Consider the following 24,678-nt stretch of genomic DNA (forward strand, 5'->3'; position numbering starts at 1 on the left):
TCAGCATGATACGACCGTGGACGGCACTATGCCCAATATGCCTCTGCGCAGCATGGAACGCTGTTACGTCCTCTAAACGTAGCACAGGCACGGTTGAGAGGCTTCCATGCTTCGTTACCCATGACACACCGTGGGTAAGGCACTTCTTAGCGACTCTAGCACTCACTCTCTCTGTGCCGCCGGGGGACGCCACCCGTGATGGTCTCTGCTCGGTAAAGATGGAGCGCCGTAGGGTCGCGGCCCGCGATGATGAACTAGAGCTAGCATATGGTGTTCTGAAGCTAAAATTCCAGTCCTTTGTCCTGTGCAAGGGGGGAGTAAAGTTGCACAACGTGCGTTCGCACAGTTGTCCACATACACCACCAAGCCATGACAGGAATGACGAGTTTTACGCACGATGGAAAGGAGCCTCAACAGGCGAGCAGTTACTAGCAGAATGATGCACATTCAATAGGGCGCCTTGCTTGAAGACTTCCCATCAATTGCAAGAGACCAACGGCCGAGACCGCTGGAGCCTGGCCACATGGGCGATACGGATGTCTTCGCGGAGCACTAGTGAGAATATAGACGGAGGGTGCCATCAGGAAAGTTATTCCATATACACGGAGCTTTGCTGTCAAGAGTTCGAGACGACGACGTCGGATGGCGGAACCACTGCGAGCGATCGCGCCGCCGACGGCACTTGTTTGCGCTTGTTAGGATCCAAAGCTGCCGCCTTCCCAATCCGGCCACAACGCCTACCACACCTCGCGCCTGCCCTAAACGCGCGCCTTGGTCCTTGCGCGATCGCTCCCCGCCCTATATAACCTGCGCGCGGACGTCGTGAATCCTTACCACTCTGGCCTTTTGGCTTAGATCAAGTGTAGTATCTGTTCTTAATAGTTTAACCACTATTATGGAGGCACCGCCTCCATCATTGGTTATCTTATTTTTGCCGCCCCTGCTCCCTGTGCTCTGCTTGCAACACGGGGACGCGATGACCATGCCACTGCAGTATCGGCTTGTGTCGTCGGGGGATCTTCCCTTCCCTCCCGGGATCTTCTTCTCTTTCTGAGGTGCTCTTGTGACCGGCCAGTTGGCTGGAAGCTCGAGTCTTCAGATGGATGGAAGTGAATCTAGCTATGTTATTTTCTTTGTACCGTCTTGACTCGTCCTGCTTGTGAACTTCACTGCCCACGTTTTTGAAATCATGTACGATATCACTGCATATATAGTGCTCGAGGGCGAACGTTCGAATGAATGTATGTTCACTGGAAGTACAAAGAAGGGACGCTCGATACACCCGATCGAGGCCTGACTACACATTACTAAAAGACGTACTATGCAAGGACAGAGCAAAATACAGAACAGCCGCTAACGCTCCCCTCTTCCCCAACGCCGACTAGTTCGAGCTGTACATCGGCGGAACGTCTGCCAGCGGGTCCGTGCTCGAACCGCCAGCCGTGAACCGGATGCCCGAATCCGCATGGTACGTTGCGGGCGGTGGACTCGAAAGCGGGCCCTTCTTGTCCTGCCTGCCCGCGCCCATGCCCGCCCCGTAACCGTAGCCAGACGAGCCGCTGACGGACTCCAGCCCCTGCTCGAGCTCCGACTCGCTCTGCGCGTACGTGGGCTGGCGCGTGCGCGCGAGGCTGGGCACCTGCGACATCGATCGGGTGGGCGCGCCGGGCGTGGGCTGCGTGAGCGGGTATGGCTGGGGTTTCGTGTCGGCTGTGAGGGCGATGACGGGTGAGCATTTGGAAATACGAGATATGTAAATTCAGGGGGGTGCACTGACCGATCTCACTAGACAGTATGTCGCTGATCTTCGCGGGTGCGTAGAAGAACGGCCGTCCACCCTGCCTCCTTGGACGGACAAAGAGGTACCACACAACGAGCGAGACGATCCCGATGAGCGCGAGGCCCCCAATGACACCTCCCACGATCGGCCCAACCGGGGGCCCACTGTTGCTGTTCTCCGCCTTCTCGATGTCCGGCAACAGGCCGTTCAGGAATCCCGTCGAGCCCGCGCTCCCGTCGTCCGAGAGCGGCTGTGTGTCGCCAATGGGAACCGTGACGTCGTCCGGGCCCGCATACACGAAGAAGTCGAGCACGAATGGGAACGCGTCCGTCTGCTCGAGAATGGTGAGTGTGACCGTGTGCTGGCCGACCGCGAGGGCCTTGTTAATGTACATGAACGTGTTGTTCGACGCGTCCACCGTCGCGTTCATCGCGGCGCCACCGTCGACGGCGAAGGACACGTTGGGGGCATTGCGTGCATCGGCGTCACTGAGCCCGTTGGGGATTGCCGCTACGGCCGCGATTATTGACCCTATTGGGAGGGTGTTAGTGCTGGGAGGTGAGCTTGTGACGCGACGTGCTGCTCACCCTTGAAGGTCAGCGCTGCTTGTGAGCCGCTGTTTCCCGCGGAGCCCGTGTCTAGGTACGAGTCGTTCAAGCCCGAGGACAGATGGGCCCAGGTGCCGGTGTATGTGATAGCCTTGGTATCCCCGTCGTCCGCCAGGTAGGCGATGAAGGTTCCGTTGCTCACTGAATCAGGCATGGCGGTAGTACGGCCACAAACGGGATGTTTTCAAAAGTTGAAAAGGCGTGGGGCGGCGATAGAGACGTCGCTGGTTCCTGCCAGTCCGGCGCGCGAGGGGTATTTGTGAGGGTAAAGGGAAGGTCGAGAGTGGGCTGGCTGAGACGCCGACAGGTTTTGTACGGGCTTGGGCGGATCGGAGACAAGGTAGCCGAATCACGGACCGCCCGAAGACGGTCGTTTCAAAGATGTTGCTTTCCAATGTACTATATCCATTCCTATGTCCGCGAGCGTAGCGGGGTCCTGATTTGTTGTCAGCTTGCTTTCGTTGGAAAATAGTGACTTGCTACAGCTCCTACCTCAGCTTCTTCTCCTCCGCCTGCATTGTGCAAGTAGCAGCCCCCAGTACATGCAACATCGCGGGGTCCTCAAGCTGGAAGAGGTCTCAGCAAAGCCGAAGGCGACCGGACTCGAGCGGTGATCGACCAACTTACCGATGGCGACGGTGACTGAGCCGCGTTGAGATCCTGTGCGGATGTCAGGTACCTATTGTTGATGCTGCCATTGCGAGACAGCTCCACGGTATGGAACGCGGGGGTTCGGGCAGATTTTCAAAGTGTCCGAGGCCGCATCTTCAGCTGTGTCAACAGCCGGTAAGAATTTGCAAAATCGATGTCTCTCCGGTGCACAGCTGTGGTGGATCCGAGGTGCAAGGCATAGCTGAAGATCCTATGAACATAGAGCGGTTCAGCATTCCAGCCAGAGCTAGATGCGGTCCGGAGTAGCAAATCGGGTTGTGTTGGGCGGCAAACATGGACGTGCGCAGAACATATGTCGCATGAGACGAGGTCCATGAGCGAGCCAGGTGACTGCTTTAGCGCTGGCTTGTCGCGTCCTGTCGCGTCCGTCACACGCACGTGTTTACATTTGTCACGGACGCGCACAGTTGTCGCGTACGCGCCGCGCGTCGTACTACCACCACCTGGCCGTGCACAGCTGGCATATCCTCTTCTTACTTCCTCGGGAACCTGCTGCGCTTGAAAAGTCCGTAAGTCTGTACATTCACCAAGATGCCTTAACCCTTGCAATATTAATACCGTTCACAGAGGCAGTTGGTAACTCTGCGACCCTATTTCATCAGTACGCCGAGCAGTGTTCACACATTCAATGCGCCGTCCGCGGAAACCCTAAAAGGCAGTGACGTGTGAGATGGAAATGCCGCCACTGTAGAGCTCAGCGTCCGAGGAGGTACGCCATGATATATGTCACAGAGGTATAGGTTAAGTAATGTTTGTCGTCTCCCCGCACCATTTTTTGACTGCCCTTCATAGCGCCGGTAAAAGTACTTACAGTTCCACCTGGATGTCTCTCATTGGCTTTAAAGCTCCCAGAGACTGCACACACTCTTACGGATTATGGCAGTGAGTTTTCAACCTTTGCAGTATAACGCCTGACGCCTGGGACGAGGCGACTCTGTTGCAGCGATCGATGTGGCCGCCCCGGAACATGGCCCTCCGGAACATGGCCCTCCGGAACATGGCGGGCTCGCATTTATTGCAGTCGGCCATGGTGCGGGAATCAATATCCATGCTTACCGTCATGCCGGTACGCCTCAGACGACAAGCACCCTCGTTTGCTGACGCCGGCACCGTTCCGCCCCGATTGCACAGATGAATATAGAAAACAGTGGACCCACATCCGATGTCTACCGCGCCCACCCACACCGTCTCCTCCGAGCTCGAGTCGCTCGTATATTTCTCATGTTGGGAGTGCTGTCGGGGCAACCACCGGCGCGTACGGCGAGATGTACATATACCGCAGGCATCTTCGCCCCCGCTGTGCACACACTCGCCGTCAAGTCCGACTCCACAAGCGCAGCTGAGCGCTCCATCGCGACCCGGAGGAGACAGCCTTGCGGGCTCACAGCCTGTTCCCCGAGCCAGAGCGTGTTGTGCTCATTCCCCCACCAACATGTGGTTCGCCGACGCCTCCGAGTTCGCCGTGTTTATCGCATTGATGAGGCTTTCAGTACGCTAGCAGTCGTCCCTCCAGAACGTGAACTAAACATGCTCGTAGAGGTTGTCCTGGACGCGCTGAACTCGGCAGGCGTACGTCGTTCGATTCTCAACCTCACGCTGTGGTTGCCAGGACACCATCGTGAAAGGTACCTCTTCCCTGGACCTCGCACATCGCCGTGCAGCGGTTGCGCACGACGTCATAGCATGCGGGCCACCCCGGCAACATCCCGCATCGTCTCACCGGCGAAGGTTTAGAGGTCTGGACCTTTTACTCCCCACAACTGCTCGCGCCCTCCCCGACGTCAACGCACAACGGTATCGACACAGCATGACGCGCCATGTGTAAAAAGAAATCAGAAACACTGCGCGCACAGCACTCAGCGCCCCGTACTCAATGCACAGGCATCAAACGATGACCTCAACGCCAATGACGACGACGGCGACAAACCTTCATATACGTACGTGGTGCTCGCGCATAACGCATCGCGCTGGTAGACGAGTACGAGGGGGAAGGGGCCTAGACATGTCGATAGAAATGTACAGCACAACAACACCATGCGTATGTATATATACAACTATCGCTACAGCAACGGCCTCGAATCGTCCGCCAGGGAATGGACCGTGTATGCGTGTGTGTGCGGTGCAGGCCGGGGAGGGGAGTGCGCAGCGCGTTGCTGTCGGAGCATCATCATCTATGTATGTCTGGGGCGGGGCGGCTCGTGGCGTGAAATCATCATGTCCACAGGCGCGCGGGGCGGGAATGGGTTGGGGGCAGGACGATGAAGGGATGCGAGAAGGGAGATGGGGGCCCGGGCTGGGGAGGGTTTGTGGATCGTGATGGGAGGAGGGAACGCATGGGGTGGGTGGATGGAGAGCGACGAGAGCGAGTGGATGATGCAAAGAGTGAGTGGGCGGACGGACAAGGGATGGGGAGTGGGAGGTGGGACGAGGGCGAGGATGAGGATGAGGACGTGAGGGGGGTATGCTTGAATGGATACACATGGAGGGGGACCGGAGCGGGAGACGTGACCAAAAATCGGCGAGAGAGACCGGATTACCTGAACGACCAGCATAGAAATACGCGAAACAACGGGGACCGGAAAAAGATGACGAAGACCGCGGCGCGCGACACGTCGTCGACCACGGCCGCACGAGGCTTGCCTGCGTGCAGCGGTGACAACGGAAGCCGAGAAACCCCTGGCCCACTCTGCATGGCCTCCCAACCACCCCATGCAGCTTTACGGTCCATTGCTAGAACCGCGGTGCGACCTGGGGGACGGAGGGTGCCAAGAAGGAGGTCGGCGGCGAAAGGCAACGCGAGGGTCATCAGACACCAAAAGCGGATTTTTACGATAAATATGCCCGGGCAACGGAGGCGGCGCGTGTATGTGGCCGTGACCGCAGCCGAGCGAAACCGGGAGCGCGAAGACGTCGAAGGGGGGCGAGTTGTCATTGAGGAGACGGTTCCGAGGAACGAAGCGTAGAGGAGGGCGCGATCGAGTTCTCCAGCGCCTCCTCAGGCGCATCCGACACTGGCGACGCCGAACGCGGCGACTCGACCAGCTTCTCCGCATGCTCCGAGTCGGACAGCAGCGTCTCGGACGAGGACGCGTGCAGCAGTGGGGGCTTCGCGTCGAAGAAGCCGACGCTGGGATCCACGACGGTGGTGTCGCTCCGCACGCGCTCCAGCGGCGCGCGCTTCCGAGCCACGTCGAGCGAGTGCGAGCGGTCCCTGTCCGCGTCGAACACGCTGTCCACGCGCCCGCGCGCGTGCGCTTGCCGGAGGTGCTCGGGCAGGTCGCTCAGGCTCCCAGCCCGCGGGCGCCTGGTCGGAGGGTGTTTCGAGGCGAGGGCGGCTTCCGAGCACGGAGCAGGCTTTGTGAGCTTCCGCTTCTTGACGAGGCTCGGCGGGACAGGGGGATCGCGCGCCTGCAGTTTGAGGTGTGTTGGGGAGAAGCTGCGCGTCTCGCCGCGGGCCTTGCCGGGGTGCACGGCGAGCGGGGGCATGGGCACGGCCATGGGGATGAGCGGCAGGGCGATGGGGTGCGCGGCGAGCCCCGGGAAGGACGGTACGCCCGGGTCGAAGTCGTATATCGACGGCGGGAAGGGCGGGGACCGCGAGGCGGGCGGGAAGGGGTACTCGAAGCGGGGGGAGATGTCGAACGGTGTCCCGACGATTGAGGAGGGCGAGTGCAGGTTCAGGCTGCCCAGGTCGATGCGCGGCTTGCCGGTGGACGCCGACGCGGATGCCTGGGACGGCGGAAGCGAGATGGAGTGCTGCATGATAGTATTCGAAAACTTGGCTTGTGCGGGGCAATTAGGAGACGGCTTACCTGCGAGACTACGTTCCCCTGATCGACCGGAACGAGAATCATGTCGTCCAGGTCGGGATCGGGCGTCGGACCCGCGGTGCGCTCGCTGGGGCTGAGGAGGTTCGCCTCGGTGAGTGCAGCGACCTCCGGGATCGACTGAAAGTCAAGATGAACACATGTAGAGGGAACGGTCGGCATCGAATCTCGGGCGCTGAGCCGGAGCAGCCAAGAGGGGTGGTCAACCAGGGACTCCAACGTCGGTTACCGAGTGCGGGTGCGCGAGGGTCGCCGAGATACGCGGGGCAAGCACAAGGCAGGCGCGGAAGCCGTCCTCTGGAGCGTCGTCGTCGCCGTGGCCGTCTTGGACGAGGGAGAGGGCGTGGGGCAGCGGACGGCGGAGGTGATGGTCTAGGCACACCTTATATGGACACTTGCCCACTCCTCTGCCCGGTGATGGTGCTGATGTCAGCAGAACGAGCCTGATGATTGGCCCGCCGATGCTTCCACCACACCCGCCTCTGTTCTGAACTCTTCCGCCGGGTTCGCATTTGGCTCTCCGGAGCTCCTGGTACGACAAGAAGCTTCTTTGCATAGCTAGCTGAACGTGCATACAGGGCCCGACTGTTTACCGTGGCGGTCTGCGCTCGCTGCCGTGGTCGGCGTTCAATCAAGTGTGAACGCACACAGGCGCCCATGGTGCTTTAGCGAGGACACGGAATCTGGACTTTTACTCCACACTCCAGGAACGCGACTGTGGTGCGTACTCCTCCTGCCTGTGCAGTGCACCGAGCATTCGAGACGTGCCTTGCTAACGCTCGACGCAGTTCACTGTGGAAGAGCTCTTGCTCCCTGTCCTCCGACAGCATCCGCTTTTCACTGGCCGTAGCCTGTCAAGCACATTTTTTTTGCTACGGCTGTGATCGACGTCATCGCAGGTTGCGCCTGCCACCGCGCGGTGGTCGCAGCCAGGGTGAATGGCAACTATCTTGCGGTCCAGACCACGGCCGCCACGAGGGCGGGGTGGACGCGGGGAGTGTTGCCTGGCGATGTTTCGGCGATGAGGCCGATGCGTCGGGCTTCCCCGCAGGACTGATCGCCCGGTGGCGTCTCCCGCCTCACCGCACTGGCGTTGTTCGGCACCCGCCCCTTCCTCGTCCAATCATCGCCGCCATCGCGCACACGGCACGTTCCGGCACCGAACGATCCTTGCATACAAATCGTCCAGGCCTCCTCCCACTGCTTGTGCAGGTCCCGCGTCGATTTGCAGTGGGTTTGACTTTTCCTAAACACCTGTCCGATACGACGCGGCTAAACAATGTGGTTGCAGACATTTCTGAAGGAGGATCATGCCGATACGCCGTCCGGGACAGCCTCAGTCCTGTCCCTCCTTCCCTCCTCCTCACTCCCAGTCGAAAGCCGCCGTCCCTCCTCCGACCGGCTCAGAATTCTCTCAACCACATGCCGCTCTTCTTCCTTTGTCGTGCGCTCCCATTCTCCTCCGCTTTAGTGGCGCTTTGCAGTGTCCGCCGAAATCGTTCTCCAGCTCTCCCCTGTTCACTGATCACAGGACCCTCCGCAAACTTTTCCCGGCAACGTGCAGACTCACGCGCCTCACGCGCCTCCACCTCTCACAATCCCCGTCCGCGGTCGATCGATCACGATCGACGCGACGGGTACGCCCGTCGAAAGGCACTCGAAAGCCTCTGCGTCTACCCTGACTGGCCGGAGGCGGACGGATGTATCGGTCTGGACCCCTCTCGCGCTGCATGCTGATTGGTCTCACCAGTCCCTGCAGCGTCTTATTGGGGGCCTGCGCGCGAGGAGGAGGTGCATCACGATAGCAGCAACACATCATGCGCGTGTGCTCGGAGCTCCACACGTGTTTCCTGGGGCGGCCTGCCCTCGACGTGCCCACTATACGCCGCCGGTGGCGCCGTCGATCCTGCGGCAGTGCGGCAGCAGCCTGAAGCTGTCGCGGGAGAGAGCAGCGGTTCCCGCTGGAAGCTAGTTCTCCTATTCGTGAAAGATCATGAATTCGTCCTCGGGGGTCAGCTGCGCGTGCGGTGAGTTATCCGTTTTGTTTTTCCGGAGTGCTCATAGTACGCTGTTACTCACGCAGATGGGTCGTCGGGCCTCGACGGAGATGATGCCGCAGGTGCCTCTTGGATCCACCGAACACCCCACGGAGCGCCACAGTGCGCTGGTGCGCATCCCCGCAGCGGTATCGGCGCGCGAGGGCGGACTTGGCAGGGAGGAGCTACCCCAGGAGCTCACGGGAGTACATGCACCGGACTCCGGTGTAGCTCTGGGGTGCAACACTGTTGCCCAAAGTTGAGCCGAATGCGCCGATGCCTCCATCCCGTTTTACGCCAAGTCGTCTACCAACTTGCGCAGTCGGGGCGTGCACGACGCTTCACGCGCGGGAGGTACAGTGCGACGTTTGCCAGCACCTCTCCTTGTCGGTTTCGGTCGCGCAACTAGGAACAACTGGAAAGGGTAGGCGGGAGACCTTTTGGACACGGAGCAGCACAAACATGTACTCGTGAGTACTGGTTCCTCTGTCTCATGTGTGTTCGCCGCATTGGGGCCGACTTTCGGTGATTCCGCGGAAGCTGGCTTGTCGTGGTCTGGGCTGTCCTTTCCGTAGCTGTTCTCTCGCATCTGCATAACACCTATGCGAAAGAGGCGACTCTGAGACGGAGGCAGACGTACATATAACTCCTCGAGGATTAGCTGCTTCACGATCAGTCATCTGCCTGGTTTTTCTGGAATCTTTAAGAGATACTAGCCTTCGTTATGGGTCGCCAGGGCTAGATGAATCACCCCGTGGGTGCCTATGGTCTCCACCGAACACCCCACGGCACGTCACCGTCCGCTGGCACGCATCCCTGCAGCACGCTGGCGCGCCGTGGCGAACCTCAGGAGTGAGCTGGAGAACTGTTTTCCAAGTGTTGAGTGGAACACGCAGATGCCGCCGGGCCGTTCGACCACTACGTTACGACCGAGGCCGAAGCGTGTCCTCGGACGTGCTTCTCAAGATGCCCAACGTGTCTAGGCGCAAACTTTTCCGGTATTCCCTTCCCTGTCGTTTGAGGAAGGAAGTAGAAGAGTTACAGAATATGGAATTCCCCATTTTTGCCCTTCTACGTCCCAGTTCTTCTCTCTCCTGCCTATTGCCATTCTTCTTGGTCACCCCGTCGCAGTTGCATGTGGCAGCAGAGACGGCGGTGGGGCGGACGCGGACATTAATATTCATTTTTGAGACCACTTTTTGCCTGCCCGAGATAGCGGTGACAGCGCTTTAAGACAGCTATTTGGGTGAATACTAGGAGGGCAGCGAAAAGATGCTGCGGAACCACCCGCTCAGCTCGAAGGGACAGAACGTTCCGCACATCCCGCCGGCGGGCCTCGCGCTTCGCCCAGGGTCAAGCGGTCAAGGTACCGCCTGGCTGGAGCGTGAGATCTGACGGCTCCGTTGTGCTGGTGCAATGAATGAGGACGCAGTCGCTGAATTGTGTAGCTTCGGCAATGTCCATCAGGAATCAGGACGCGAACTGGTGAGTTCCAGCCATTGCTGTGTTTTATCTGACTACGCTGCTTAGGTGCTTAGGTGACACTGCCGTCACCCCCTCCCCTCGCACGTCGCGTCAAGTTAGAACATCCGTTGGATAGGATCCAGAGGCCTTGCACGACTCGGTAACCACAGCCAGCCCCGCTCTCCCTCCTGGCTACTATCCCCGCACTAACCCCACGTCCTTCTCCAGCCACAGTCACCACCATCACGCTTCCCCCTTGCTCTTGGCATCCTCTTCGGCGACCCACTGCCCAGACCCCATTCAACCCCCTGGCATGTCCTCGCACCTTTTTGTTTGCCATGCGCGCCCTGCCTCCTCTTGGGCGCATTTTCCCGTTGGGTGTGTCAAGTGGCACAGGTCACGCCTGCGCCCTCACGTAACACCCCCGTGCTGGGTGCCGTACTTTCCCACCTCGCCCTCGCGCCCCCGGCACGCGAATGGCTCGCAGAAACACCGGTGCCCCCGGGTTGAATGCGCATTAGGGTCGTCGCGCATCTGCCGCGGCCGCATCTTCGACCTCTGTTGGGTGCGGTACCGAGCGCAGGGGTTCGCTTCTCGACGTATTCGCGAGCCTCCAACAGGTGTCAATACATGGCTACATCGCGTGCAGAACCCGTAGTCTAAGCTATCGGCGGCTTCCCCGCTGGCGCTCCTCTGGATTAAGGCGAGCTCCCTACCTTTCCTTTGACTGATATCATGTTGCTGTCAGTACGTCTATCGAATGGATAATGCGCAGATAATGCGCACGGCGTGGCTCACTCGATACGAGCCTGTTGGACGTCCACCAGATGATCCGATTGGAATCTGCCCGAGCCCGCCCTGTTCTCAGCGTGCCGCTGCACGCCACTGAGCTCGCTCTAGTTCCGGATTGTGCTCAGGCTGTCGCGCGCATGCCAACATGCGCGCAGTCCGACGACGGTGTAGGTACTGTCAGGCGAAGGACGTGTGCGGAGTTCAACGTAACGACATCATGATTTCCATAATCCGCAGACAAGACAGATTCGTAAATATCATACACGAGGGCGGGTTTTGAATCCTAGCACTACTGCCACTGTCCTCGGGGTGCGTATAAGCATCCCCATATCGAGACCGAGAACCGGGAGTCGAGTAAGGAGCCCCCGGACTTAGGCGGGGCCGACGACGGTCAGCTTGGTCTTGCTCAGGTTAGCGATCGTCTCGTCGTCGAGGTCCAGGTGCGCCTTAACCAGGGCAGGCGGAGTGAGCGCGAGCCACTGCACACGACACGTAGTGCTGGTCAGCGGTTATGTCCGGCGGTGCGTGAAGCCGCGGGCGACGCACCTGACTGAGACTGATGTCCTCGAAGCGGTTCGTGTTGAAGATCTCGAGGAAGCGGAGCGTGGTGTTGCCCGTGTTCTCGACGTAGTGTCCGAAGGAGGCTGGCACGAAGCCGACGTCTCCCGCCTGCGCAGAGGGTCAGCGATGCGGAGCGGCCGAGCGGGTGGTAAACGGCACACCTCGTAGTTGAACGTGCGCGCGTTGCTGCTGGATGCGAAGAGCGTCACGCGGCCCTGGCCCTCGCTGCCGTGCATGATGAGCCATCACGGCCGATACGCTAGGAGGAAGGCGCGGATCACTCACAGGTAGTAAGTCCACTCGTCCTGAGTCGGGTGCCACTGTGCAGCTGGTCAGCGTAGTTCTCGGCATCGCTGCCGACGCTCGGTATCACTTACGTGGAGCTCCCTGGAAGACAGGGTCAGATGAGCGCGCCCTTAGCATCCGGACGATTGGCACGCACCTCATCGCTCCGGGCTCGACAGTGACTTCAGCGACGGCGATCGCCTGAGCAACCGGGAAGGTAGTCGAGTCGACGACCTTGACCGAGCCGCCGTCCAGATCCGTCGCCTTCACCTGCGACAGGTGGAACACGAACGGGCTGGGGATCTGACCCTGCGGGTCCGACGGGGCCTGGGCGTTGTCCGGAGGGGGCGCTATGCGAGGTTCGTGTGAGCACGGCCGTACGAACGCCCTCCACGCAGCAGGCACGCACCACTCGGGAAGATGTAGAGCTGCTTCGCCGGGATGTGGTCGAATGCGGAGATATTGGTCTTGAAGTTCTTCGCGAGCACTTCCTTCGGGACGTGTGCAAGCCAATCCGTGAGCTGCCAGACGGCTCATATGTGAGCACATGTCCCTGGATCTATAAATAGCACGACTGCATACCAGGAAGGTTGAGTCTTCGCTGAACGCGCCGTCGTCGAAGACCTGTTGGTGGCACGAACACGAAGCTCAGCGGCACTGGTCCCGTAGCACCGGGAGGGCGGCGAGAAGCGTACCAGCAGGAACTCCGTCCCGTCCGGGTCATCGGCGGTCGCCTGAAGCGAATGCGGCACGCCAGGAGGAAAGTACCAGAGGTCGCCCGCGGACTATGTGTGTCCAGCTGACGGTTAGCGGAACTCCGAGGAGAGCGCGTAATGAGGCACATACCGCCGTGGCGAGGTAGTTTTGCCCGTCACTGTTGATGGACGACACCTGAACGGAGCCCTGTGCCGTCGTGCGAAATTAGTCACGGCCCGAGCTTAAGTTGGTGGCGGCAAACCTTGGTAACATAGGACCACTTGAGCGCGCGCAGTATTGTCAGCGGTTCGTTCGGACGCCATCAATCGGAAATAATCACCTCGGCAGTCTTGTGCCAGTGAAGCTCCCTGAAAAAACGGTGAGTTATGTCCTTTGACGTGCACAGTCGATGGGCAAATGCCAGGCTCACCGAATCGCGCCCGCTTCGAGCCGCATGTTAACGCCAGCCATCGCTGCGGAACTCGTCAGGACATCGTCCGCTACAAACTGGTCCGGGGCTACTCACACTTCGCGATGGGCATCACATCGACTGTAGGGACGTCATCCCGAATCAGATCGCTTCCTGCGCGTGCAATGTGATATTCTTACTGTTCTGCTGACGTGCCCATCCGCCCGTTTGCAGGCGGTTGTGGCTCAGCGCGAAGGGCCACTTAGCATTCTGACTGCGGTCATATGCATCAGTAAATCAGGTACAATGCGGCATGGTCGGCGATAATACACTCACACGCTGCCCTCGTCGGTGCTAGGGGGCGCAAGGAGGTCCGGGTTCTGCAGCGCGATCGGAATGTTCTGCGGCCCCATGATGGTCGCACCGAGCGTGTTACGAATGGCCTGCGGGTCAGTTGTCGAATCCTCGCCCCACAACATGCCGTTCGGGTCATCGCTGGCGAATGGCACCGTGACGGAGGCGGGTTCAGCTGAGAAGGAGCTGGTCGGGGCCACTGTCTTGCTGGAGCGGAGGTCGCTGGAGGCCACGGCGGAGCTGGCCGACGCAAACACGCTGGAGACCGCAGAGCTGGCCGACGCAAACGCGGCGCTGGAGGCCGCTGAGCTCGCTGTAGCGGCTGCGCTGCTCGCTATGCCGGACGACGCGGCGGCCGGTGCAGCAGACGCATACTTGGCGAGGAGGACTGCGCAGAGGATTGCCTTGCTGAAGGTGAGCATGGTGAAGCTAGACAGATGCAGAGCGGGAGAGCTGAGCGAGCTGACCCTTTCCAGTTGCACGCGCCTCCCTTATATACCGGAGCTGGCGTAGAAACCCGAAAATGGGTCTGACAAGGCCCACCTCGTCAGGCGGGTCGCGTATCACAAGGCGCATCCTGCGCAAATGAATGGCGCGGGGGAAAACGGACAGCCGCAGGGTCAGACCAGAGGGCGTCGCGAAGAGGGGGTCGGTTGACAGCAGCAGCAGACGCAAGGACTCGGGTGGTGTCGGTGGCAGAAGCTCCGCGCCATCAAGGGCATCGCAGCGTAGAACAAGCGAGAAGGAAGACGCGCGACATGCGCACACTGTGTGCCGCCTTTCGTCCGGTCCAATGCTGAATCGTCACGATGGTCTGACGGAGAATGCACCCAGAGATGAGGAGCCATGGCCCGCGCCATTGGCTATACTCACGGGGTATGCGGCGGCCCAACGCAAGGGCGCCAGTGGCGGGGGTCAGCGGCGAAACTGGCTTTACAATCTCAGCACAGTGAGAAACTACAAACTAAGGAGGATTCACCTTTACTGAACGCTTTCGCGTCCTCCGAGAAGAAATCGGTCCCCATTCGAGCCGGTGACCACGCGGCCAAATTTTGTCCTATCTTTGTCCACAACCCCAGAATTGGTTCGACAACGATCATCTCGGGAGCGCCGCCTGAGTAGGCTCGCTTCGGCATAAGGTCAGGGCTGTAACGAGATGGGTACGGGAAGCATTACCCGCCGCAGCGCATCTTGAATGTGTGTCAGACACATTGAAAGTAATTGCGAAATGTTACTCAACATCTAGTGTATTCCTTCCTTTTCAAAGCGATATTGCCGCCGCCCTGGACAGTTAGAGATATTGGAGATAAGTTTGCGGACAGACGGGGCCGGCTGGCGCTGTGCTATCAATAACCGTGAGGAACGCCATAATAAGATGCTTCGAATCTCGGCGAGTGCTCACCTCGATGTTCGGCAACCCATCAATGGTAATGTCGAGGTGATGTACGATATGATACCGTTGCGCGGATTCGGCGGAAAAGGATTAGAAGTCGCGGAAGTAGGATAAACTCCAGCTGCTCGCGCCGTTGATCGTTCCCGTGAACCTTGTCCGTTCACGGGATGGGAAAGCAAGGAAAATAGGTGATATCTCTCCTCCATTCCACGATGGATAGAGCCTTGAAACCCTCGCCTGAGATTAGGCAAGAGGGCAACCGACATGGGTTTCCCTTGATAAATTGGTGCGTTTGAACTGTTTTGTAGGAATTGTAATGAAAATGTGCTCACGAGTCAGTCATCACCGCTGTGGCATGTTCGTTTACGCTGTCTGAGGATAACGGGTATGAGTACGGCGTGTAAACCCGTGTTATTTCCTCGGCATTGCTCACCAACGTCCGGGGTTCATATGCAACAATATTTTCAAGTAAAACCTGGTTTTCATCGCCCCTATGCGAGCGTAGCCACGCTCCGTAGATTGCTTGCGCACTGCGCACCGCTTGTGCCCTGCGAACTGGCAAAGACCGAGATTGTGCCTGATACGTTACACGGGTCCATTGCTGGACACCCAACAGAGGAAGCTCGCAATGTTTGTTTTCGCCCATACGTCACCAATACCTAGGTGACGAGAGATATTTCGCGGATCACCCGAGTGTTTTAATCAATGGGCGTATCAATGGGCGTACCGCAAATGCTTTGACGTTTCGCCACGGTCCGTTCCGTGTAGCGCAAGAAGCGAGCAAGTGCATCGCATGGTGCATCGGAGCAGCCCGCGACGCGGTTGCATATTCGGCAGTTGTGGATCCCGAGGGCAAGAGGCCCAAGGCCATCGTGTGCCTACGGGAGCACAATGGAATCGGATGCAGATGTCGTGCTTCCGGTTCGCTCCTGCGGGGAATTCGACTTTGAGCGGGAGCATGATGTAGGAAGGCCAATGTTGCGGTGGCCGTAGTGAGTACGTAGTGCCGCCCCAGAAGGTTTCCTCCAAGGAACTGCACCCCTGGATCTACCCGAGCGTAAACCGCAGTCGAACAATATTGCTTAGCACAGAAACGCACCTTACAAGCTAGCCACAGGGAGGACGTTCTGGCCGTCATCTACTCCGACTCTATCCTAGTCGACCCCTGCTGCTACCATGATCAGACGCTCCTGGACACAGATTACTCACGAGGTTGGATATGACGGCAGAGGCCGACGGAGGATAGATGGGGGATGATGGTCGACAGCAAGCTTTCATCGTGCGCAATAACGTTCTCCAGCAACGATGGAGGATGCAGGAAGGGTGAAGCAATGGCATAGCTAACGGATCCCCCAACACTATACATGCCATGTACAGCGCGCCAAGTATGCTTGGCAGGGTCTGGAGGGGTATACAATCTTAAAGAGAAGGACGACGTACTCCTCGCCAAGCTCGCGCCAAGCCCTTCGGTGTCGTGCTACGCTCTTCGCGCACGTATCGTCTAGACCAGCGCAGTCCGCCGTGCGCGCGGTGAGCGGGCAAGACTCAATAGAATTCTTCTCAGTCGGACCCATGTGCCCCGCAAAGCGTCCGCTCTGAGCTCACTTCTGGTGAACAGGCAGTCCAGAGAGACCTGGCTCGAGTAGCACTTCGGTCGGCACTCAACAGCGGCGTGCTGAGCCAACGTCTGGCCCCCCATGGTTCGACGGCGCAGTAAGAGAACGCGTCAGTCGGGGACAAGTTGCAACGACCAAGGGCTCGAGGGCACTCACTAGCAAGCAGACAAGTCGTCATACGGTTTGCTGGACGCCACGTAAGACTCCAAGAATAGCAGCTCCTCCTAGGAGCAAGTCGGAAGGTAGCCAGGTCACGCCTGAGTGCTCGGGTGGGATGGGTGCACTCGGATCCCGAAGAGGCAGATGCGCGGCCCCTCATCACTCACGGACGCTCCTGCAGCATCTCCCGGTCCAGTGCCCGACGAATCGCCGCACCCCGCGGCAACCCGAAGGCATATGCGAGCGCATGGACGCAGGTCTTCTCCATAATCTCCGCAAGAATTCGAGTCGCAGCGCTTCCTCCGCTCTGCTTCGGCGTTCTTTGACAAGACTTCGTGCCGCCAAGAGCATGGAGGTCGACTTTTCAGGAACATATTGCGGGGACACACGGGGTGCGGTGCAGATGTACAAGTTCTTCGGATGCATTTCATCTAACAGCAATGCGGAAACCAGTAGCGTCGCGACACAACACCGCATCATAGCGGTCAAGCATTTTGCACGAGCGTTTCTAGTGTTGCAAACCTGTATGTCATGGTCGTACTGGAGCGAGACTGGTCAGGCGACGAACACGTAGAGGAGCATGTGAAATCCGCGTACAAGTCATCAGTCGTCGTCGTCGCTTCCCCAGCCATAACGAGGAAGCGGTATTCCCACCAGCATGGACGCGCACGACAGAACCAGGAAGATGGCGTATACCCCGTACCCGCCGAACCAATTGCGATCAAGGGATAACGCGAACAGCGAAGTCGACCCTGCCGGACCGACAGCACGCACAATCGACGCGGCAAGCTGCGCGATGCCGTTCGTTGCTCCCAGGGACCTTCGGCTAGGGGCGGCACTCGTGACGAACATGAAGCAACATCCTGAGAGGGATTCAGGTGACGAGCGGCAAAGAAGAGCGTCAAGACTCACCGTAAGCCATGTCCATGATCACTAACAGCGCCAGCTGGAGGAATATCAGGGACCAAACGAGCGGGGTTATTCCGTTCGCTTTTGCGAGTATGTTTATGACGGGGTAGAGAAGGAAAAGAGGGATGAACATCGACATTCCGACCTGGAAGACGCGCTTTTGGCCCCACCAGCCAACAAATTTGGCGAAGAAGAGAGCCTGGAACACACCGTCCATGACGCCGAAAGAGCCCAGGATGATGCCAATCGTAGACGGCGGAAGACCAAGTCCTCCAAGCTCGACAGGGGTAGAGAAGAAGAGTGGTTGAATGGCTCGGTACGCGATCTCCAGGAAGGCCAGCGCAGCATAGTTGGCTATCGACCACAGCACGGGCTTGGTGAGTAGAGCGCGGAGTGGAATTGCGCTCGATGGCTCAGGGCCTCTACAGTCATCGGTGAACCTAACAGTCTTCTTGAGGGATGTTTTGGGAACCGTCTGAGCATCTCTGTGTGAGCACTCTGTGGGTGAGTGGGGTCCACGACACTCACCTCACGGAGGAAAGCTGCAGCGACAATGAAAATGCCAACAGAGAAGAGCGCCGAGGCGGCGCAAGGAAGGAAATAAGGATAGTATTGCCAAAATGGGTGAGTGAAGAGAGTCGGCCATCTGTCGTGAGGTTTTGCGAGTTGTCCACCAATCAGAGGCCTGTAGTACGCGTAGATTAGATATCCATTTCGAAAGTTGTCACGGATGTCCATGAGAGGCGGTCGCAAAGTGCGTACCCTATCGTGCAACCAATAGACCACATGACGGGCATAAGAGCGAATCCTTGTGCGATATTTGTCGAATCGGTCAGGTCTATGTCAAACATGACGCGTGAGATACTCTGTTTGCACCCGGTGACGACGACGATTACTCACCTGCCATCATGCTCTTGATAACACCAATGTTTCCATTGAGCATTCCAACCAAGCAACGGCTGCACACGCTATCAGGACAATGGACTAGAGACGAGCAAGCAATGGGCTGACCTGAGGACGAGAGCCAGGAAGGTTTTGGACAGTCCAAAGAGAAGCATGGAGATGCAGAGACCGCCGACTCCGGTAAGCAGCACGGGTTTCCGCCCGACGCGATCCGAGATACGAGACCATTGCATGATGAACATGGCCTCTGTAGCAAAGAACAGCGACTCCTGAGGGGTTGTAAGTGAACAGTTGCGCATACAAGACCAGTTTTTGCCGCTTACAATCATCCCCGCATAGTACCCCACCTTTTTCTCGTCGCCGCCCGTGATGTCCAGCTCACTGACGAGCTACCAGGACATCAGCATACATCTCGCAATTGCGACGGCACTACACGCACCTGGTTAATGAAGGGGTATATGCATTGCGAGGTGATTGGCTCGGCCAGCTGCATCAGCAGCAGAATGAATATCTGCAGTCTTGGCAGCGGAGTCGGCGTCTTCACGGGCTTCCGCTCCGGCGACGCGCTAAGCAGAGCGGTCTCCTCGTCAGCATCGCGGGGTCCATCCTGTTCTCGGCGCATCCCAAGGGCAGAGTGGTTAGAGGGAGTGGGTGAGGGTCGGGACGACGGTTCGACACCACATCGCTGGAAGACCTTTATCAGCCCTCGCATACTAGTGCGGAAGATCTGCGAAGAAAAGACGTATTCCAGACCTTCTCCGCCGTAGCATCCGGAAGCAAGTGGCGAATGTTCCATATTCAGTGAGCCTGACGCTGCTGGAGACTCTTTGGCAGCGCTAGGAGGGCGGGTAGAGTTCCGCCCGCACGCCATGGGACGAACTTCCGGCGAGACACGTAAAGCCGCAATGATCCCTTTGGCGACATCATTCCCTCAGCCGGGTACCTCAACCTGACCTCAGCCGCACACTGCTCGCTGTCCAGTATCGATGTTTATCGATGGGCGACATGGCGGGAGTTTGGCGGGAGTCCAATGGCCCAAAGCCCGCGGCGCAGATATCAGTGGGCCCGAGGAATCATGGGAGACCATCGCGGGTGCACAGGCCCATTTTACGTGCCAAAGTCTAACGCGTTCTGGGACTTCGCAGAAAGTTGAGTAACGGTCGACAGATGTGTCAAGCGGATCTCTTCAGCGAGGTGATGGTGGTGGTTCAGAACCAGGAGGCACGGCCAAACAAGCGCGCCGGCCTCCGACGAATCCTTGTCGGGACCTTTCCTCAAGCTTCCCTGCAGACAGTATCTACGAACTTCGACGTACTCTTAACATTAAACAAATATAGTGGTCGAACGGCAAGACTGGGGAGGTGTGCGGCGTGCGGGAGAAAGATCGATAATACGTACTCTCGCGATAGTCACCCGCTCGAGCTCACGCGACCGTACTCGTCGGAGAAAACCGCAGTGTTCCCCATCGCATTCTATTTGCGCGATACTATACAAGTTTACGTACGACTGCCTATGCATATCCCCGCTAAGATCATCCAAAGCACCCAATCAGACCGAGAGCCCAGTCTTCGACTCGAAGAACTTCTGCGCAGCAGCGAGAGCGTCCTGCACCTTTGACACCTCCGCGCCGACGCCCTGCGCGCCATCGGGCTTGCCGCCCGCCTATGTGTATGGTCAGCGTAAACTGTACAGGGCGACAGTCGCAGATGAAAGATGCTCACCTTGCCGCCAAGAATCTCGACGACAGCGGACGCCCATTCGCGCCCGTCGAGACCCTTGCCCTTGGCTTCCTCAGACACGGCATTCACGTGCGCCACCTTGCCCGCCGACTGGTCCGCGCTGAAGATGTAGATGGACTTTCCAAGCTTCTTCGCCTGGAGGACGACACCCTGCATGACCTTCGCATTGGCGTTCACATCGAGCGCGGCAAAGTACGCCGGCGCGTCAGGCTTGTCCTTGAAATACTGCTGCAGCGCGTCCACCGACTGTATAGGTGGCGTCAGTGTCGGGATCGGATAGACAAAGGACGTGCAACGTACCGCCTTGTTCGCAGCGGCTTCCTTGTCCTTCAGGTGCTTATCGAACGCTTTCCGGACCGACGTGAGGCGGTCACGGAGCTCGTTCTTCTTCAGCAACGCGATATCGACTTGACCAATGTGCTGATCGCATAGCCGTCAACGCCGTGCTACTCAATGGGCGCAAAATTGATCACTCACGACTGTGTACGCTTTGAGCGCGGCGTCCTTCTCCGCGTCAGGCATGGACTCGATCCGGTTAAGCTGTGCAGTGAGTGACTCGCCGAGGCGACGAGCCTCCGCGGCCTCATGACCAGTGACAGCGACGACCCGACGGATGCCTTTGGCGATGCCAGACTCTTCTGTGACGACGAAGTCCTTAATCTCGCCAGTTCGCGCGACGTGGCTGCGATAAACGGGCCCAGACGTCAATACACGTTCGAGGCGCGGGGATCAGCGGGTACACGTACGTGCCACCGCAGAGCTCGATGCTGGTCTTGCGCCACTTCGGGTTCTCGAGGTCCTTCGCGATGTCATCGACGTCGAACTCGAGGGAGACGACGCGCACGGGGTCGGGGTACGACTCGCCGAACACTGCGCGCAGGCTGTTGATCTTCTGCGCGACGTGCAGCGGGAGCTCCTTTCCGTACACCCCCACATTGCGCTTGATGAAGTCTTGGCTTATTGACTCGATCTTCGTCAGTTCTGACGTAGACACCTGCGCCTTGTGCGAGAAGTCGAAGCGCAGTTTCGTAGGTGCGACGAGCGAGCCCTTCTGGTCGATGTGGTCACCGAGGACCTCCCGTAGAGAGTAGTTGAGGATGTGCGTCGCGGTGTGGTTGTTGCGGAGGGGCCATCGTCGGAGCTATGCCATACAATCAGCCCAGTGTAGAAGAGATAACAAGCCTGTCACCGACCTCATCATACGAGGAAACGATCTCGTCGCCGATATTGAGCTTGCCGTACTTCATGTGGCCAATGTGAAGGACGTAGCCGTTGTAGACTTGGACGTTGGTGACCTCGAACTCTGCAACGCCGTCGATGACGATGCTGCCCGTGTCGTACTCCTGTCCTCCAGACTCTGCGTAGAAGCTCGTGCGATCAAGGAGCAGACCAAACGATGCCTCTTCGGGGATCTCTTCTGTTGACTTCAGGAACGCTTTCTTGGAGTAGATCGCGACGACCTTCGCGGTGATGTTCCCTTGCTCTATTTACAAAACCGAAATGAGTACTTCCATGTCTTGCATAACAGGATGAGTGGCGGCTGTACGTACTGAACTTGAACGAGTCGTCGGTCTTCGGGACGCCATCGTTCTTCTCCAGAGCAGCGATGTCGTGCACATCCAGGGCGACAACCTCTCCGGTACCCTTCTTCACACCACCCTTGCTCGCCTCCTTCGAGTGCGCCTGCGCAGCCTCGAACTCAGCCTCGTTGATGCTCAGCCCCAGCTCCTCCGCCATCAAACGCGTGAGGTCGACCGGGAAGCCGTACGTGTCGTACAGCCGCCACACGTCCTTGCCCGAGAGCTCCTTCTGGCCGGACTGCAGCGTCTTCTGCGCGTACTGCTCGAACAGCTTCTCGCCGCGGTCGAGCGTGCGCGAGAACGACTCCTCCTCCTCGTCCAGGATCTCCTTGATCTCCGCGCTCTTCTGCGTGATCTCGGGGAACACGGCGCCCATCTGCTCGACGACGACCGGCACGAGCGACGAGAAGAACGAGCCGATCTGCACGCCCAGCTTCTTGCGCGCAAAACGCGCGCCTCGCCGCAGGATGCGGCGCAGCACGTATCCGCGGCCGACGTTGTTGGGGACGCCGCCGTCGCTCAGGGCGAACGTGAGCGTGCGGACGTGGTCCGCGATGACACGGTAGGCGGTGTCGATGCCGTTCTCGTCCTCGTCGCCGAACTTGCCGCCGTATGGGCGCACCCCGGTGACCTCCTGGATCCGCGCGAAGATCGGCTGGAAGACGTCGGTGTCGTAGTTCGAGCGCTTGTCCTGGACGACAGAGACGAGGCGCTCGAAACCCATGCCGGTGTCGACGTGCTTGGCGGGCAGTGGCTTGAGTGAGCCGTCGTCTTCTCGGTTGAATTGAATGAACACGTTGTTCCAGATCTCGAGAACGTCTGGGTCGTCCTGGTTGACGTGGCCAGCAGCGTTTCGGCCACCGATACGGTCGTAGTGAATTTCACTACAAGTAATGTTAGCATATATATCGCAGCGACGGATCCTACGGTCTCCTGAATGCAAGACCTACCTGCAGGGGCCGCAAGGTCCGGTTGCACCCATCTCTATACGCGTCGCAATTAACACTAGCAAATATTTGCATGTGGCGTCAACATACCCCAGAAGTTATCCTTGGCATTCCCTGGAATGATGTGGTCCTCAGCCACACCAGTCTTGAGCCACCAGTCTTTCGCCTCCAGATCGGGCTCGAGGCCAGCTTTGGGGTCACCTTCGAAGTAGGTCACGTAAAGCTGGTCCTTCGGTAGCCCGTACACCTCCGTCAACAGCTCCCAAGAATATTCGATGGCTTCTTTCTACATTGTAGAACTAGGTTTAGGGTAGCCGCATGGTTAAAATGTATGCGTGGCGCACCTTGAAGTAGTCTCCAAACGACCAGTTGCCCAACATCTCGAAGAACGTGTGGTGATACGAGTCTTTTCCAACATCTTCAAGATCTTTGTGGTCGTCAGCATGTTGTTCATTTGATACTACCACCACAGCACTGATATCGATAGACCGCCGTGCTACACTGAACAACATTCCTCTCCGGAACGGCTTCAAAATACCCAAATCGCGCCTCACACGATCGGCAGCATAGGGCTGGGGCAGAGCTTATAGTTCGGCAGGCATTATGCGGGTTACTGACAGCGGTGGCAATGAGAGTAACCGCCACCGACTCATTCCGTTCGGAACCAGGTTTGTGTTAAGAGTCCAGCGGCGGCTTCCTCAAAACTGCTCAGAAGAGGAATGCGCGACAGTGGCCCTTGCGCCGTACAGGGGATCGTGATTCCTCTTGATCGGAACACAGCCGGGAGCGGAGGCAGCGGGCAGCGGAGCAAAGACATATGGTCTGGCGGTATCTGGCGGGTCGGTGCGGAGGTGTCTTGCCGACATGGAAATGACATGCTTCGACAGGCCAGGCTGCGACCTATCTTAACGTGTTCTTGATGCCCAGCGGAGGGAGCGGGTGCGCAAGGCAACCAGGCGGCGTCGGATGACGGGTAGGGGGGCGAGATGTGGCCTTACGACACGCCCCACCAGGGTCGAAATAAGGACTCCGCGTATGCCCGTTCAATACCGCCAGATGATATCGATAGGACTGCACGCCGCTTCACAGGTGTCGGTGGCGAGCGACCACGCCCCCGCTGCCTCGATCTTCGCGAGTGCGGCGAACTGGGAATGATCTATCCATGCCGAAGCCACCATATGAGTGAACGCACCGTTGTGTTTCCCTCCGGCGCGAATACATTTCTGGCTGTTGAAAGCGCGTTTCAGTCGCGCGAGCTCCGACTGAGGGTCTACCGTGCCCAGGAAGATGCCCTTGTACTGTGGGGGATGTTCAGCGGCGTATGGGAGCTCAAATGAATAGCTACGCACCTGGTTCATACCAGCATTCGCGAAAAGGAGGGTGGGGTCGTCATATGGAATTGTGGAGGACGAGGGCACGAAGGTGTGTTCCCTGTTCTTGAAGTAGTTGAAGAACTCCTCGCGGACCTTGGAGGCGGACCAGTCTGTGTGGGTCGAGGAAGCCATCCTTGCGAGCAGCGGCGACGATGTCGAGCGATGGCGATGGAAGAGGGAGGGACGGAGGCCTCTGAGAAGCATGCAAGGCCTCATCGACCTGACTCGTACTGATCACGATCCAAAAAGTCGCGACGGTGTCACGTGCGCGGTGTAGCTCTCCTAAACGCGCTCGCTTACTCGTCCGCGTCCTCGCTTGTCTCTCGACCACCATCGTCGCCATGAGTCTGCATGCAGGCTGCCTACCAGACACTCTGCTGTAGTGCCGACTCATCCGCTATTTCGTGTCCAATCGTTTCACGACAACCGTCTCGCTTGCGGGAACGAGTTAGTGCTCCAATTTGTCACCAGAATCACACGGATTTGAAGACAAGAGCCGAGCGTTCTGCTCGTATCATATAAATCCTGTGTTCGAGGGACGAACTCGTGGAGATGAGCGCAAAACGATCCGACGC

At 58.4% G+C, this 24,678-nt stretch overlaps 5 protein-coding genes across 5 annotated transcripts; all 5 read right to left on the bottom strand.

Moving 5' to 3' along the window:
- Window positions 1-1,223: 1,223 nt before the first annotated feature.
- TRAVEDRAFT_29558 (uncharacterized protein) lies at window positions 1,224-2,640 on the bottom strand. The gene is made up of 3 exons (XM_008040938.1): window positions 2,368-2,640; window positions 1,778-2,311; window positions 1,224-1,710 (listed from the first exon to the last, which is right to left on the bottom strand). The coding sequence occupies exons 1-3, from the start codon at window positions 2,540-2,542 to the stop codon at window positions 1,382-1,384; spliced, it is 1,038 nt and encodes a 345-aa protein (XP_008039129.1). The 5' UTR covers window positions 2,543-2,640; the 3' UTR covers window positions 1,224-1,381.
- A 2,733-nt stretch (window positions 2,641-5,373) lies between these two features.
- On the bottom strand, window positions 5,374-7,233 carry TRAVEDRAFT_65296 (uncharacterized protein). Its single transcript, XM_008041461.1, has 2 exons — window positions 6,873-7,233; window positions 5,374-6,816 (listed from the first exon to the last, which is right to left on the bottom strand). The coding sequence occupies exons 1-2, from the start codon at window positions 7,047-7,049 to the stop codon at window positions 5,989-5,991; spliced, it is 1,005 nt and encodes a 334-aa protein (XP_008039652.1). The 5' UTR covers window positions 7,050-7,233; the 3' UTR covers window positions 5,374-5,988.
- Window positions 7,234-11,550: 4,317 nt separating this feature from the next.
- On the bottom strand, window positions 11,551-14,248 carry TRAVEDRAFT_72567 (oxalate decarboxylase; the record flags this gene model as incomplete). Its single annotated transcript, XM_008041462.1, has 16 exons — window positions 13,467-14,248; window positions 13,331-13,404; window positions 13,248-13,271; window positions 13,152-13,194; window positions 13,062-13,089; window positions 12,984-13,001; window positions 12,872-12,928; window positions 12,721-12,810; window positions 12,608-12,649; window positions 12,435-12,546; window positions 12,183-12,375; window positions 12,118-12,127; window positions 12,026-12,060; window positions 11,902-11,965; window positions 11,726-11,848; window positions 11,551-11,658 (listed from the first exon to the last, which is right to left on the bottom strand). The coding sequence occupies exons 1-16, from the start codon at window positions 13,904-13,906 to the stop codon at window positions 11,551-11,553; spliced, it is 1,461 nt and encodes a 486-aa protein (XP_008039653.1). The 5' UTR covers window positions 13,907-14,248.
- Window positions 14,249-17,074: 2,826 nt separating this feature from the next.
- Window positions 17,075-19,124, bottom strand: TRAVEDRAFT_169312 (MFS general substrate transporter). Its single transcript, XM_008041463.1, has 9 exons — window positions 18,904-19,124; window positions 18,788-18,853; window positions 18,573-18,733; window positions 18,462-18,520; window positions 18,324-18,399; window positions 18,090-18,246; window positions 17,565-18,036; window positions 17,250-17,515; window positions 17,075-17,192 (listed from the first exon to the last, which is right to left on the bottom strand). The coding sequence occupies exons 1-8, from the start codon at window positions 19,084-19,086 to the stop codon at window positions 17,256-17,258; spliced, it is 1,434 nt and encodes a 477-aa protein (XP_008039654.1). The 5' UTR covers window positions 19,087-19,124; the 3' UTR covers window positions 17,075-17,192; window positions 17,250-17,255.
- An 888-nt stretch (window positions 19,125-20,012) lies between these two features.
- On the bottom strand, window positions 20,013-24,235 carry TRAVEDRAFT_21080 (alanine--tRNA ligase; the record flags this gene model as incomplete). The annotated part of the gene is made up of 13 exons (XM_008040861.1): window positions 20,013-20,126; window positions 20,186-20,449; window positions 20,504-20,623; window positions 20,681-20,885; window positions 20,950-21,344; window positions 21,397-21,686; window positions 21,754-22,667; window positions 22,734-22,767; window positions 22,821-23,016; window positions 23,075-23,148; window positions 23,818-23,886; window positions 23,923-24,028; window positions 24,080-24,235. 13 exons carry the CDS (start codon window positions 24,233-24,235, stop codon window positions 20,013-20,015), a joined length of 2,937 nt encoding a protein of 978 aa, XP_008039052.1.
- Between the last annotated feature and the right edge of the window lie 443 nt (window positions 24,236-24,678).

The sequence above is a fragment of the Trametes versicolor genome (assembly GCF_000271585.1).
Source record: "Trametes versicolor FP-101664 SS1 unplaced genomic scaffold TRAVEscaffold_7, whole genome shotgun sequence".
Classification (NCBI taxonomy): Eukaryota; Fungi; Basidiomycota; class Agaricomycetes; order Polyporales; family Polyporaceae; genus Trametes; species Trametes versicolor.